The sequence below is a fragment of the Miniopterus schreibersii genome (assembly GCF_964146895.1).
Source record: "Miniopterus schreibersii genome assembly, chromosome: 4".
NCBI lineage: Eukaryota > Metazoa > Chordata > Mammalia > Chiroptera > Miniopteridae > Miniopterus > Miniopterus schreibersii.
Window position 1 is genome coordinate 52,715,912 of NC_138105.1, and position 16,746 is coordinate 52,732,657.

The following is a 16,746-nucleotide window of genomic DNA, read 5'->3' on the forward strand; positions in this document are numbered from 1 at the left end:
TTTCAGAAGTAAGTGATGATGGAAAGAAACCAACAAGGTTATATGGATGTGACTCTCAGTGTGATGCATTAAATATCTAAGGTTATATCTCAAACAGGACCCAATCTTTCTTTGTTTTTTCTTTGATACCTTCTCTGATTTAGTTATTTGGAGTTATAAAATAAGGCCAATTTCTTCAAGAGTTTATAAAATTATTTAAATATAGCTATGAGCACTCTGCACAATATAATTCTACTTACCTACACTATTAGACTGATGTAAGTTATATAAATAGATTGGTTCTGGTCCTGGTAGGAGATACATAGAGAGTCTTATGTTCTTGTTATCTTTATCCATCCACCTATTTCTACTCCTTTCCTGACTTGTGTGTTTTTTCCTCCTGATTTCCCCAGAAGTGTGTGTTTTCCTTCTAGGGACTTCAATTCTTCTCCTGGTCCAAGCTTTGCCTTATTTTCACCTCCATGTCCACCCAGGGAGGTGGTAACTCTTATCTAGTTACCCAGCACTTATTTCTGGCTCATTCTATGTCATTGCTTTGTATTATAATTCTTGTTTGATAATCTGTTCCTTTCCACTAGTTTACAGGTTTGTGAAGAGATATTACCTGTCTGTGTATCACTGCATTTGTAAATCCTAGTGGAGAGTCTGGCACATAGTAGGTGCTCAATAAATAGTTTTGAATAATGTAGAATGCATTCTTGGCCTGTTTCACTGACTCTAAACAGTAAATCTATAATTTGCCTTCTGCTTCCAATACACAGGACAAGTGCTACCGATTTTAGTACTAAGTCCAAGTAGGGATTTCTCCTGGAGGATTTTATTAAGAGCTCATTGTAGAGGTAATAAAAAATGTCTTTGGCAGCCTCTGTATAATGCAAATAACAAGGTTTATAGAGCTTTTTCTTCTAAGGTCCATCAGTATGGTCGGCTGCCCTCACACTATCATGTAATTTGATAATGAGCTTTCTGTGGGCAGAACAATAAGATTTAGTTTAGGCATGTATTTCTCTGGTGATCTAGCTTGGTTGGGAGTAAATCTTTTAATATCTGGGAGAGTGGGTAGCCAGCAAACCCTATAAGTTATCTTCTATAACTGTTGTTTCTGTACTCTGACTTTTGATTAATGTTTGTGGAAATAAATTCATGCCTAGTACCAAGAACAGAGCTAGTCTGTATTGTTAGTTGAATATAGATATTTGGCTTATCTCAGTTAACCTTTCCAAGAAATCTATGCGGTAGACATTTTTTTTTTTTTATTATCTGAATTTTAAGATGAAGGAAAATTAATAAGACAGCTGAAGGTCATACAATGAGTTAGTAGTCTAGAAAAAATTCAAACCCTTGTCTGGTAACTTCCAAGGTTTCTTCTTTTCATCAGTCTTCTTTCCTCAACAAATCCTTTAAGGACCTTAAGGTATGTCTTCTTTCGTCATCATCACAAGCTATTACTATATCTAGTTATTTAGTATACTAGAAACAGATGATTAACTCTCTGTTACACAGATACAGGCATGGGGACCTATTTTTTTCTCAAGAAGACAACAGCCTTGACCATAGCAAGAGTAATATTGATGTTACTATATACCAGGTACTGTTTTAAGTTCTGTGCATTCATTATCTCATAAAAATTTCACAAGGTGGGGCCCTAGCCAGTTTTGCTCAGTGGTTAGAGCGTTGGCCCTCGGATTGAAGGTTCCTGGGTTTGATTTTGGTCTGGGGCACATGCCTCAGTTGTAGGTTTGATCCCTGGCCCTGGTAGGGGTGCATGCGTGCAGGAGGCACCAGTCGATGTCTCTCTCACATCAATGTTTTTTTTCTCTCTCTTTCTCTCCCTTCCACTCTCTCTGAAAAGCAATGGAAAAAATTTCCTCAGGTGAGGATTAAAAAAAAATTCACAAGGTGGGTACACTATGAGAGACATTTTATGGATGTGGAAATCGAGGCCCAGAATAATTGAGTACCTTGATCAAAGTCATATAAATTTTTTGGATTTAAATGGATACATGATATGCAAAGGGAGATGTAAGAAAACCAAATACCATGATTTGAATGTTGTTCCTGCCCCCAGGCTCTCAGATGAAGGTTTCTGTTGATTCATTCCAAAGACAAAAAGTCCCAATTATAAAGCTCATCTTCAGGTTTTTGTTTTTTTTAATTAGTAAAATTGATATGGGCCATCCATTCAGCACAAAGCCATGAGCCCAGGTTAGTCTGGGACAGGTTCTTGATTGTACAACTTCATGAATTCTAGGCGATTCTCCTTGAATATATGTGAAATTAGTGGACTTGCTGGCTTTGTATTATATACCAGGCCGTTTTCTGACAGGTGTTAGTTACCCCAAAGACAACCCAGAAAATGAGAAGGGCGTGCTTGGGGGAGGGAAGGACGTGACGATATAGGAGCGCCTGCAGTGTCCGCACTACAAATGCAGCCACCATCGGAGCCGCTCTGATCTCTGCGTGTCTGTGCCGGAAACGCAAAGTGATTTGAAATGTAGCATCAAAAAAAATCCATGTTTACACTAATGAAATCAATTGGGAATTTACAAAGACTCCAGTGCCTATACTACATTTGGTGATTTTTGTCTGTTAAATCACTTAACACTCCTACACAGCAGATGTTAGTGGTGCTTTAAATATGGGAATCCCTAGGCTCAGTGAGGTTATGAGATTTGCCCAAGGGGACATAACTAGTGGCAGTGGAATGGGAATTTGTACCCAGTTCCGTATGACACTGAAACCTCCTCATGTTTCTTTTCTTCACCATGCCAACATCTCTATTTAATTTCCTTTTTCAGTCCAACAATTTAACATTGATAATATTTGTTAGTGAAGGGAAGTATTGACATACCACTCTGAACATTGCTATAAGGTTTTGTGTTTTGTTTTTAATGCAAGCCAGTGATTTTCTTTGTTTTAACTAAAATAATCACATGCATGCAAATGTAACTGAATATATCAGCATGTTTTCTGCCAAACTATTTTTGCAAAAAAGCCATAAATTATTAGAAAGGTCACTGGATACTGTGTGGTGCTGAGACATTCAGATAATTATTTTAACAAAATATTTTAAAATGTTTGTCTAAGACAAGACAAAGCGGATATGTCTATGTGAAAGTCAAGCGCATAAGAAAACCCAGCCACCCTCTGTGATCTTCAATTTAGCAGCTTTGCCAAAGCTGTCCCTAGCAGTTCGCACTGTAATGTGAATGCATCCCAAGGGACACCATTTTGGTAGCATTTAAGCATTGTACTATTTTTCATGCCCAGCATGGAAGATGCATTATGTATGCTTTATTTTTAGGATGCTGCTTTATTGCCACAGAGCTGTCATACTGAATTAAGGCAACCTAGTTCCAGGAATTCTGTATGTCAAGGCTGCTTAGATGACAAACTGCAGGCATCCTACTAACTTCCATTTAAATTCATTGTAGATCCCAAGTTGCTCACTGTTGTCCAACTTGTGTTGCCTCCTCTTATTATAGAGCAGGAGAAATACATTGGGCATTTTCTGCTCTCTTTTCGAGTCCATGCGAGGAGCACTGTGAGTGCTGGTGATGGTATAGTTTCCAGAGCAGAGGCAGGGCAGCTGTGCATTGCATGTTGTTTCAGGCTCTCAGTACTTGGGAGTGCGGGAATCATCTCTTATTTTTAAAAATATGGATTGAAAGCATATTGAGTTTTTTAATCAAAAAAGCCTTAAGGAGATTTCTTTGGCAATCGAACTGAGCTGATCAGCTTAATATTTTCATTCCTCAGCAAACAAAAGTTGTCTGAGCATCTGCTCCAAGCAGCTCTGCTCCAGTGTCTACTTGTTAGCTCACTACATGCTTTCATAGGCAAAGTAGGGCACCAGGTAACTTTCTCTGCTGTGCCTCTGCACCATGTCCCCTGATCTCACACATGGCTGAGATAGAAGGGACAATGAAACAGGGCTCACAACATAAAAGATGCATGGACCTCAGCTACATGCAAGCTAGTCCCTTCTATAGTGTCACCTTTAGCTTTTCTTCTTTTAAGAAATATTTATTGAGCACCTGCTGTGTGCTAGCCACTCTTTTAGTAAAAAACAAAACAAAACAGTCAGGAATCCCTGGTCTGTGGAATTGACATTTGTGGGCCATGTGAAAATTCAGTGGCCTGGAGGAAATCTCTTTTTGCCACTGATTTCAAGATGCACTCAACACCACACTGATCTCAAGATCATGACCTTTCCATTAGGATTGAATCTGCTGCTGTCTCTGTCCCTGAGGACAACATAGGTGCGGAAGGACTAGACAGCACGCCCCCGACACACGCAACACCTCAGTTAATGGGCAAATATTGGCGTTTCCCTTGAATTCCGTCGTAATCGATACCATTTCATTTCAGTGTGTGAGGCACTGTTTAAGCATGCGGAAGAAGCTGTATAGTTTTATTCAAATAGCTTTGTCGTTAAGAGCATGGACAGGCGTACTAGTTTCCTAGGCCTGCCATTACAAATACCACAGATTGAGTAGCTTAAACAACAGAAATTTATTTTCTCATGGTTCTGGAAGATGGAAGTTCAAGATCAAGGTGTCAATATGTTGGATTTCTCCTGAGGCCTCTCTCCTTGGCTTGTAGATGGCCACCTGGTTGCTGTGTCCTCACATGGCCTTTCCTCTGTGTCTGGATGTTCTAATCTCCTCTTCTTATAAGGGTAACAGTCAATTTGGATGAAGGCCTACCATAATGGCTTAATTTTTAACTTAATTACCCCTTTAAAGGACCTGTCTCCAAATACAATCACATTCTGAGGTACTGTGGCTTAGAGCTTCAACATGTAAATTTTGAGGGGACACAATTCAGGCCATAACAACTGGCAATCTAGACTTCTTGAGTTTGAATCCTGGTCCTAGCACTTGATAGCTATGTGACCTAGGACAATTAACTTAATTTCCTTGTACCTTATTTCTTCATTAGGATAATAGGGCTGATGATAACGAAAATAATGATGATGATAACAGTGCTTATCTCATGGAGGGGTTGTGAAAATCAAGTGAGCTGTTAGGTATAAAATATTTATAACAGTACCTAGTACATAGTAACACTCAGCAGATGTTACCTTTTACTTTCATCCAGTTTCTAAGCTGATTCAGCTCTTTGTGACGTGTTTCCTTAGATTTTCTTAGTTTGTTTATCTAGATTGATGTTTACTTGAACTAAATAAACGGACGCCTGAAATGGTCACTTACAGAAAGTGCTTGGAGTTGATAGTGGATAATGGCAAGATCTCATCTGTGGAGTGCCAGGCACTTTACATTCATTATCTCGCTAAATTGTACAGCAGCCCCTTAATCAGATTTTCTTGGACAGATTTTCTGTGGGGAAAATAAAGCTCAGAGAATAACATATGTCCTCTAAAGGCCCACAGGTTGTGTGTAGTGGGGCTGGGATGAGTATGGACTGGAAGGACCCCGTAGCCTTGTCCTCACCACTGGGTGCACTGTTGGCCATTAACCCTTCACTTGCCTGGAAGCTTCCAGTGCCCGTGGCCTGGGGCTTTCCCAGTTCATCACACATTAGATTGTAACCCGCTTTCCCCACTGCCTTTTGGTCTTATTTTTGAATGTGGCAGTGATGCCTTAACTGTTGCCCTTCTCGTGACAGTGTTCTCGTCATGCATCATTCCAGTGTCTCATGGAATATAGAGACATGGGAGTGGACTGTTGAGCACAAGCTGGGTAGAATGAGGGCGTGGAAACCTCCGCACCCCCCACCTCCGTGTCTCAAGTTTCTCTCTAACCCTTCTCAATTCGTTTAGAGTAAGGACAGTGAAATCCCTGCTTACTAGGATGTCACACCAACCAAACTTTTATTCAGGGCTCATCGACCATTCCTTAGAAACCAAGGGCTATAGATGAAAATCAGGGGATTCTGAAAAATCCATTCATTCATTAATCACAGCTTCGGTTTAGTTGTTAAGTCAGGAGTTGGAGATCCAAAGATGATTAAAAAAACGGCTCTCAGCTCGGAGGGCAGGAGACAGCTGAGCAAACCCAGTGTGCAGAAGGGTATGATAGGGACCTCTGTGCAGATATCTTTAGGGGCCCCGCAGGCACAGAGAGGGGGAATTTAGCCCTGTGTGTGTGTGTGTGTGTGTGCGCGCGCGCGCGTGCAGGGGGTAGGTGGAGGAATGTAAAAACTTCTAGAAGAGGTAATGTCAGAACTGGTTCTTAAAAACAGTCACTGTGGGTGGAGTGAGATGGAGTGGGTGTAGAAGGGATAAAAAAATAGATGTGTAAAAAATTTGTGAAAAGGCAGAGTGTGCTTAGGAAACTGCAGATAGTTCTGTGAAAAGGAGATTAGGTTTGTGGGGCTTTGTGGGCAAGGATGAGGTAAGATAAAGCTGTGGAGAGTGGGTGGGTTTTCTGTCACAAAAGGACATAGACATTATCTTGCTGATGTTGGGGAGTTATTGAAGGGTTTTTAAGACGAGTATTGATGTAATGAGCTTTGCACTGTATGAAGGTCACTCTGGTCAGGAATTCATGGTTCCTTTATCTACATTAATAAACACTGAATTGCCCTGGACAGGGTCACCTTGATGTGACCAACACTTCGTTCCCAAAAATATGTTTGTTTGTGGAGCCTGGCATAATGACCACATCATCACCACCCTCTGAAGTCAAGTTTGATTCCTGTTTTTTAAAGTGGAATATTGAGACAGGAAGCGTCTGGGAGTTTCCATTTACAGAAGAGAAGTCCAGGGCAGACCTAGAAAGCAGAAGTTCCTGTCATTGGTCAAAGGTCCAGAGCAAAGAAGGACACTGCTTTTATGTTAGAGCTGATGATTTAGATTCTTTAAGTAGTGTGTGATGGAGGAAGTCACAAGACATCCTCCTTGCCCACTTCCTTAGCTAACTCTTGAGGAAACGTGGAGATTATTTTAACTCAGTCCAACCTAGAGAAAACAAGTTATGAAGTGAAAAACAATTAGATAAGTAAATATAGTTATATATTTTTTTGTTTGAACAAAGGTATTCTAAATCACTTAGGAATGTATTTCTAAGACAAGTCCCTGTATCCAGAACTTGGCTGGCTGTATAGAATCTACCCATGTAAAATCTGTGGAATTCTGCCTCTTTACCACCTACTGCCTTTTTTAAGTCATAAAATTTGAACATAGGTTTGGCTCTTGTCAATATTGGACAGTGCTGTATTTTCAGTATTCCACTGGATTGTCACACAGCCCTGCCAGACAGGCTTCTTTGCATCTCAGGGAACTCAGAGCCTCAGTCAGGGTGGCTGAAGAACTTGGCTCAAGGCCTTTGGAGACCAGTGATGGAGTCAAGAAGAGAGTCAGCATTCTGACTGCTTTTTCTACCCCATACTCTCAGCTCCTTTTCAGCAATGGTCCTCCTTAGTAACTGTGACATTTCAACACATTGCTATTCTGGGGCACAGCATTTCTTCATTTCTTGGCTTTACACTGAGAGCTCAGTCTTTATTTTAGCCCTTCACTTGTTCCCTTCAAAACACTCATTAAACTGTCAAACAGTTCATTTGATCATGATATGCATGTGCTCTTATCTGTTTCTACTAAACTCTAAACTCTCAAAGGCCCAGGCTTCCATTCTCGGTATGCCTCACCCTTAATTCGTTTTATCTGAAACATAGGAGCCAGTAGGTCCATTTGAGGACAATTAAGGGACAATTGTAAATACTTTTTTTTTAAATAAGTGAGTTAGCTATATTGAAAACCCTGACCAGAAGTAAAATTTCACCTAATCTTTCAAATTCCCACCTCCCTCCAGGCTGTTATAGAATCTTGCATTCCTATTTTGCCAGGGCTCACACTGACCAATTTGTTTACATTCAACAACTCTACGCCAAGAGATCTGACCTTCTTTTTCCCTTCAGTCCAATACTTCTAATTGCCAAAACTCTATTGCTGAAAAATAGAGCAGATAGTATTTAAGGGATGGCTAACAACTAGACACCTGCTGCGCTATCATTGGAGTTGCATCAACATCAACAATTGCCTCTATCAGTTAGAGACCTGCAGTGTTGAGGTTTTCCTGCAATGCGCTGGACAATCGCAATGGAACCCGACAGAATTTGTTCCCTGTAACAAAGATGAGCCTCACATTTGACTGGATCTTGTTTCCTTTAGTGGCTTTTGTAGAGTTGTTTTTAATGAAGGGCTCTGAGCTGGACTGTGCACAAGGAGTCTTGGAGCTTGGCCCATGTGATAGAAAAGACTTTTTGATTTCAGTGCTCAGGCCATTTTTTACTTATTTTTGCTCAGTGACAAACACAGACAGACATTCACAAGTCTTTCCAACATGCTTAGCATCCACATAGAGTTCAACAAAGCCAGTCAGCCAATGTTCAAAGTGAAGCACATTTCATAGAAGGCAAAGATTGTGTATAGCGTTCATTCTCAGTGAATTTTCACATTTATCTTCTCAAAAGAATGTCTTCTTTGTGCTTTTGAGTAAAGAACAACTTGAGAGAACATTAGAATTCAGGAAAAATATTCAGATTTTGGAGGGGGAAAAAAGCTTTACTGGCAGTCTCATTTTTAACAACAGTTGTATCACCTTTAATTCACTTGAACACCCACATATCTTTTAAAACCTGCTTTCTCACCACGCTGACAGTTAGATTTTTATCTCTTCACTGTTAATATTTCTCTAGAGAGTACATTACTGCATCATTTTGACAAACTTGTATGCGAAGAGATGAATGTTCCTCATCTCTGAAAAATTTCAGGGCAAGTGGCTTTAACCAGCTTCCTGTTTTCAGAGGCTATTTTTCTGCCATCCCTTCAGATCTATCAAAGCTCAGTTAATTCTTTGAGCAGCCACATTTTATAAAAAGTGGAATGCTCACAGTAGTACTCATAGCTCTGAGGTCTGGAGCCATGCTGACTACTGTTATGATCTCGAGGACCATCTGTGCTGATGCAGAGCAAGACCTGTTGTCACAAGGCCCCATAGCCACCCACTGCTCGGCATGCAGAGTGATGCTCACCTGCTATTCTCTTGCTTTCTGGAAATCCCCTTTTCCTGAGGCCTCTGGTTTCCAGCTGAGCGGGATGGAATGTCTTCATGTGATAGCATTCAAAATATTTTGCTGAGGGAACATGGATGGGTGTAGAGGAAAACAGATTAATGGGAAATCAAATATTCCTATCAGCTGAAAGCTCCCTTTGGCAGTTAGAGAGCAACTTTTAAATGATAGTATAGAAAATGTACCATCCAAAAAAATCTGATGATCTGAAGTAGAGAAGTGGTAAACAAAATACGATGTACTCGTAGACTAGATCATGGGGTTGATACACTACACTCTGCAGGACAAAGAGGCCTCACTGCCTATTTTTGTACAGCCTGTAAACTATAAGTGGTTTCTACAATTTTAAATGGTTGGAAAAAAAAGAATAATAATATTACTATGACACTTGAAATAAAGTTTTATTGGAGCAGAGTCAAGACAATTTATTGATATAGCATCTTCATTTGTTTTCATGCTAAAACAGTTGAGCACTTGCATAGTTCAGTAATTTCAATGGAGACCATGTGGCCCTAAAAGACTCAAATATTTACTATTTGCCCTTAACCAAGTTTGTTGACCATTGGGTTAGATTACTACTGTACCATCGTTAAAGTGACTCATTTAAAACTATTTCATTATAAGAGAAATGATTGTGATATAATATTTAGTGAATTAATTACATAAACTGTATATAAAAGATGATCCCAGATAGTTTATTTTCTTAGCATAATTTTCGTCTCTTTCCCCCAGTGGAAATTTTGTAAGCTTTATGAAACAAAAAAAGCGTGAATTAATTCAAGTCTAGAATAGTGCTTGCTACATAGTAGATGCTCGATAAACAAATAAAGGCCGGTTGAAGACTGATGAATTATGTAATTGTACAATATATGTATGTAATAATAATCGTAGAGAAACCTTTCTGAGATGTGCAAATATGTTACTTGCCAGGTTGAGAACTTTAAGTATGTGAACCCCTTTAGTCCAACAAAGTCCTTTTGGAAGGTACATTATCACCCTCATTTTACAGAAGAAAAGCACAAGGAGAGGTTGCATGACTTGTCTAATGTTACAAAGCTAAGACGTAATGTGACCAAAATTGAAAAGGTCTGTTGGATTCCAGAGTCTGTGCTCAAACCATAAGCCATACTCCTTAAATTTCTAAAAACAAATTTAATTTTCTTACCTGTCTTTCAGGTGAGAAAGAAAGGGGTGGGAAAATATCAGAGGTAAATATCCAAATCATAAAACCAATGACTAGGATAGGAGATTATAGATGATTTTTGTTTTCTTAGCTATACATTTTAATGTTTTTCCATGTTTCTTAAAATGAGTGGATTTACTTTTAATTGCTTTTAAAATAAGAAACAAATGTTTCTAAAGGAAAGGAAAGACAGCTCAGAAGGTTGTTAACCATTTCCATTGTTTATGTAGATCCTTTCCTTGTTTCTCTGAGGAAACCGGGCTGGCCTGTCTGTCTTGAGTTGATTTGTGGTGTGAAGCTTCAGTATTAGGTTTCAACTCCCTTTGAACACTTCCTAGCACTGGGAATGCAAAGTGCTATCTGTGTATCACTTTGGTCCAAAGACGACGACCCATAGAACTTCTTGGTGTTTATCTTTAGAAGTCTGAAGTACCCATGTCTTTGAAAGCTGTGTTGTGTCTTCTGCTCGCGTTTGGTTACATTGGTCTATATGTATCTCCCATTGCATAATGGATGGCTTTTGCCTGGAATATATTACTATTATTTTAAAAATTGGCAAAATATTCAGAGTACACACATTTAAAATTATATTTATATTATATCTAAGAAGATAATTAGGTCCCAGTTGCCCCCATATCATTTAACAAAGTAAAAAGAAATAAAAAGGAGAGTGATAATGTTAAAAATGAAGTTCTTTACTTATGGTTCATGTTTTTTCTCTCTGCTGTTCTCTTAATTGTATGCCAATGACTGTGGCATATTTTCCACAATCTAAAGGACTTTTCACATGCCTTGGCCTAAATTTCAAGGCTAAGAAGAGAAAGACTTTTTTAAAAAAACAAAACAAAACTGGAATATAGGTGATTAGAATGATTAAGCGAATACTGTTAAAATTATTGAGGTCACTGTAACCCCAAATTCAAGAGTGGTTAGAGAAGATGACTGTTTCCTGTATTTAAGACCAGAGATAAAAACTCTACAAGAAGCAGGCAGGCAAGGTGGGAAAACGAAAGTCTAACAAAAAGGAAAACAGTTATATTTTGAGAACTACATAGGTTGTTTAAAAGGGCTTTTAAAAATTCCTGTGATGTGTCTAGACATTCCAGTCATAATTTCAGAGGCTTCTGTTGTCCAGGCCTGTTAAGAGTGAGTTAAGGGCTTGTTGTTTTTTCCAGATCTTGGTGACTCTTTTTTGTTTTTTGTTTTCCAAGAGCGTCATTCTGATTTCTGAATTATAAGCAAAGCTGCTCAATGTCATCTCTTAGTGACTTTATTTAGCAGAAATGGGGGCTTGGGAGTGATGTCATTGGTTTTAAGCCTGAAGTGTCATTCAGTGGATGCCATCGTGGTCTTCTCTGTTTATGGTGGCTTCAGTCAGGCTTGTCATTTTTATGCAGTTTAACAATGACATTTCTAAACTACTAAGAGTGAGACAAAAACAATTCGAGTGACAGGTATTTTGAAAAATCATCTGTACACATCACATGCAGTTGAAGAAATGACATTTGCTTAAATACACTTTGTGAGGTTATATGTGAGTAAATGACCTATTACCAAGAGCGCTGATGTTTCTATCAACAAACAAAAAACCACACTCTTGCTTATTTCTCTTTGGAGATTGTAGTGACTGGTGTGAACCATACAATTTCACTTTTAAATTTGCGACTTCTAAAGATTCTTTTTCTTCCTGACATCAAAATGCAGCCTCAGAAAATCAGACAGTTATTACAAATAGAGAGCTGCTCCACTCAGACATTGAATAGACAATTATAAGTGTCTGGATTCTTTCCTTTTTTGTGGCGGCTACTTTTAGATGTGGAATAAAACCACATTAACCAGAGGACGTTGTTATTGGTGGTTAGTGGCCAATTGTTGCCACATCTATAAAATATCTTGCTAAAATTTTTTTTTATTGTCTAACAATACCTTTCTATTTTATAAGACTTCTCTCAGGAAGTACTATTGAGGTATAAAATATTAAAACCTCAGAAGACAAAAGGATCATAACATATTACCTAATCAAGCTCTTACATTTGACAGGTGAGAGCATGAAGCTGTGAAAGTGGGTGACCACCCAAGGGTACGCTCTGAGCAGCAGGATGCTAAAAGCATGTTTGTTTTTCGAATTCCCTAGATGGCCGCCCATGTCCTGTCATACTCTGGGATTCATCTTTATCTCCAACAAGTAATGAGACCCACTCTTCTGTTAAGCTCACCTGGGGAACCTACCAGCAGTTGCTAAAGCAGAAGTGCTGGCAGAATGGCCGAGCACCCAGACCTGAATGGGGCTGTACTGAAGTACATCACCATGAGTGGTCCAAGATGGCCCTCTTTGATTTTCTGTTACAGGTAAGTTCATCAAATCAAGTAAGTGGTTTTCTAAGATGAACCCTGAGTTATATAAGTCTGACACTAGGAATTTGCTGCACCTTGAGTTTTTATGAAGCCAGACTTTAAGTTCTACAATGCTATATTTGGCAAGTATAGTACCACATGACACAATCTTATGTCCTTTAGGGAAATATTTAGAAATATCCCTCAGCTCTTTTACTAATTTCTGAGGAAGCAATTCTTCAGTATTTCAATCTTGCAATAGATGTACTCACCGTAGATACATTTTGTTGAGAGAACCCATCAACAGTTCTTCAAGGTGGATAGTCTTACCCCATATAGGAAGTGAGTAAATTGATAAGGTGAAGTAACTAATGCAAGTTCTTAAAACTACTGAAAGCTGGAGCTGAGATTCCCTGGTATCTGTCAAAGGTAAAAGTTTGTCTTCTTTCCCTCATTCCTCACTGTGTTTCAGTGGTCACATGGCCACACAGCTTACAACCACCACTTCCCTTGTTTTCCTTCCAGTGATTTTTTGCAAGTGTCTTATTAAGAGTAGACACTGGAGAATAATAAATATTGATCATCTACGTAATTGAGTGCCTCGACATTTTATAGGTTTCTTATAACTCTTAACTCCTTTTGATAAAGATCCCATGACTTGGTCCACCCCCTCATTCCGATTTCTGCTTTTTCCTGTCTCCATTAAAAAACAACAACACTGATTTTCTGTTGTGTTGTTAATTAGTATTTCGTGGAAATTTAAGACTATCTTAGACATTTGCAAAACATTCTCCTTTTGTGTATGTGACATTTCAGGAAGGAACTAAAGAGAGAGAAAAACGTAGGAAGAAAACAAATTTAGTTCAGAGTCACAGTCTAGGGATTCGAAACTTTCAAGGAGAGAATGACTTATGGTGTCAGTGCCGCAGAGCCACCAGAGAGAGCGGAGCTGGAAAGCATGACATTTGGTTTGGCAAGGAGGCAGTCAAGTCACCAGATACTGCTGAAGGGTCCAGCTGCAAGGCTCAGGCTGGCTCTAAGCACCCTCTCCATTTTACAGGTAGGGAAGCCGAGGCATAAAGGGGTTAAAGAACTGTGACAGGCCTGAGATCTTACCCGTCTTGCAGGCTAACAAGTCAGCCAGCCCCATGTTCATGGATGCTAGCAGAAACAAAAGACTCCTGAGCCAAACCCAAGTGACCTCATTACTCACGGCATAGCAGGTGCAGGAGCTTCATGGTCCGTTGCCCCTCAAGTGCCATTGGGGTGATACAAAGTGGCCCTGGTGAATGCTGCATATAGTGGGGCTGTGTCACTGCTGAGAGCTCTAAGTTTAGGAAACCCCCAATCTTATAGGAGGCTGCTAGCAAACCTGCTTAAAACCTGCCCCAGTGGGAGACAGTATCTTTATTGTCTTGGTCAGGAAACAAACCTGTCTTCCTTCCTAGGGGAGATACCCTTTGTGTTTTCCAAGGCTGTTTGCTATACTAACATACTTGTAGAGATAGTGCAGAGTAAAACCTGGTATAAGATGTACAGAAATACCATGGAGAATTTTCTCTCAACAGTTACCTAACTTGCTTGGTGTTAAATAGTAAGTAAGTTCCCAAATAGAGATTTCAGCAGGTTTGACTAGCTCTAGGTTTTGTATTTTTAACCACTATTGTAATAACAACTGCCAAATTATTCTTCGGTTACCAGAAGAAGTCAGTGTGATAAAAATGTATTAGCAATAAAGAATGAATGAAGAGTTCTAGGGTTAAGTTGGAAAAGGCAGTCACGATGTGGCCAGATGTTTGGGGAGTGGGCAGTATGGATGTTAAAGTTCTAAAGATGACGACTAGGGAGGGGAAAGCTATGCACCTGGTGGTGACGTCCATGAGAAAGGGATGACCTTGAGGTTTGTAGCTGATGAACGTAAGAGCTAACCTGTGCTGAATAGAGGGCAAACCCTTTTAGAAGTTGTCTCTAGTGATATTTGTTTTAATTCTGGGATCTTCAACTAAATCTCATCCCACCCTTTGTCTTTATCATTGAGGAAAGCTACAAATATCATTCAGCCAATGAATATGTATTTATTCATATTCAACATCTACTGTGCATTATACTACAGAAAACAACCACGGGGGCAGCAAAGCAGTATAAGACTGTATCCCCACTGCCCCACTCCAAGTTTGATCTTTTAAAAAAAATATTTAGTTTGAAAAATATGGTGCATAAAACAAAAATATAGATTCATGTAAGAATGGCTGGCTGAAATAATATGTCCTTATTGTTATGCGGTCAAAAGAAGGAGAGCATTTGCCATAAGATAGTGAAGGAGGGAGAGTTTGAGTGGCACTGTAGACTGCAAAGGAAGAGAGGGCAGGCAGAACGTGAGGAGGGACACGGGAATGGCAATATTCATATGATTTTTAGGGCATCCTAAATATACCATTTGCCTTAAGCAGTTATTTAGGGGAGCGGTGATGCATTCTGCCTGAAAGAGATATAATAGCTCATGGATATAAGAGAGCTGTTTTCACAAGATGCGTGTTCATTTTGTAACTCTCCGTTCATTACCCTGACTGAGCAGGAACAGGTTCCAGGTGAGCCAGTCTCCTTCTGAGCACATCTGCAGCTTCTATCATCATTGTGGGCTTGAGGACACATATGGGCACATGAGTTATTATTATAAATTTCAACAAAGATAGATGCATATTTCAAATTCTTAAACTGATACTATTAATAATCTAACAATCATATAACACTTACTATGTTCCTGGCACTGCCCTAAGCACTTGATACTAAGCACTAAGATATTAACTTATTTAATCTGCATGTCAACCCCATGAAGTAGACACTATTATTAGTCTTATTTTAGATTTGAGGAAGTCTAGGCAAAGAGAAATGAAGTAACTTGGGCAGAGTCACATAGCTGGTATGCAGTAGAACTTAGAGTCAAACACAGGAGTTCTGGCTTGAGAGACAAACTTCTGAACATCTCTCTATTCATTTTATGGGGGAGGTACCATTATCATCTACTTTTCCAAGTCAAAAATTTGGAAGTTACCTAGGTGCTTTGTGATCTATACTCACACATCCATTTAGTGGTATCCTTGGTGTCACCCAAATCTACCTTTTAGGCATAGTTTATGTTTTGTCTTAGGCCAGGCTTTGTCATTTGTTGCTTGGATGACCCTCCAATCCGTGCACACTCTGAGCCAAGGTCACCTTTGGCTTGAGATATTGGACGTCAGGCTGCTGCTACTCTGTAGGAACTGATTCTGTTGCGAGGCCAGTTCTTTGTGTAGTCGACCCTCTTGTCCCTTCTACCTGGAGAAGGGTTGGGGGTGGGAGTGAAAACTTTCTCGATTTTGATCATCTATGAGGATGAGATCTCTGCAAGACTTTACTGAACCTGTTGAAGTTATGATACCAAGATTAGAGTTCCTAATTTTGGCTCTGGTTAAAAAGCACTGAATCTAATTGCCAGAAATTAATTTGATTATTAAGACTTAATTTGCTTACTATTTACAAAAGTATATCAAATGATATGTATGAGGATGGTATCTCTGAGAATGGACTTACATTTATTCATTTATCTAACATTTATTTGCTTCCCACTGTGCAATGGACAAAAGGCTAATTTCCTTTAGCTGTTGCAGCATTTTATAATTTCACCAGTAAAGTATAAGGGTGCCTGTATCCCTCTTTCTTACCAATTTTGGGAAGTGGAAAACTAATTGAAGTTTTGGCTAATTTTATGGAGAGTAGTGAGGTCTTGTTTATATTTCCAGTTCTTTCATTATGAGTGAGATTGAGGATATGCATATTTTCAAATATCGATTATTTGCATTTCTTTTTTTGTGAATTGTGTATGCAAATCATCGCCCTTTTATAACATTATTGATTTATAAAAACATTTTGTATATTATGAAAATTTGTATTTATCAATCCTATATGTCTCAAATAACTTTTCTCACATTGTTGTTTTTCTTTTGACTACTCATAGTAGATTTTACTCCAGAGAAATTTTACATTTTTAATAAATCTTATCTTAATTGATCTTTTTAATGATTATATTTACCATCGTATACTGTTTATAGAGATGTAGACTGAGCAAATAAATGAATAAATAAACTTAGTTCCTTTTTCGTGAGTACCATAACAAGTAGCTATCTTTTATATAATAATCCTTTTCATTAATT

The 16,746-nt window shown here is 38.9% G+C and overlaps 1 protein-coding gene across 1 annotated transcript in view; it reads left to right on the forward strand.

Annotated features, from left to right (window-relative positions):
- Positions 1-16,746, forward strand: part of GASK1B (golgi associated kinase 1B) — a 43,508-nt gene that overhangs the window by 5,434 nt on the left and 21,328 nt on the right. The window contains exon 3 of the mRNA XM_081136721.1: positions 12,357-12,571. Within this exon, the coding sequence (XP_080992847.1) occupies positions 12,357-12,571 (215 nt within the window). The remainder of the gene's footprint in view (positions 1-12,356; positions 12,572-16,746) is intronic.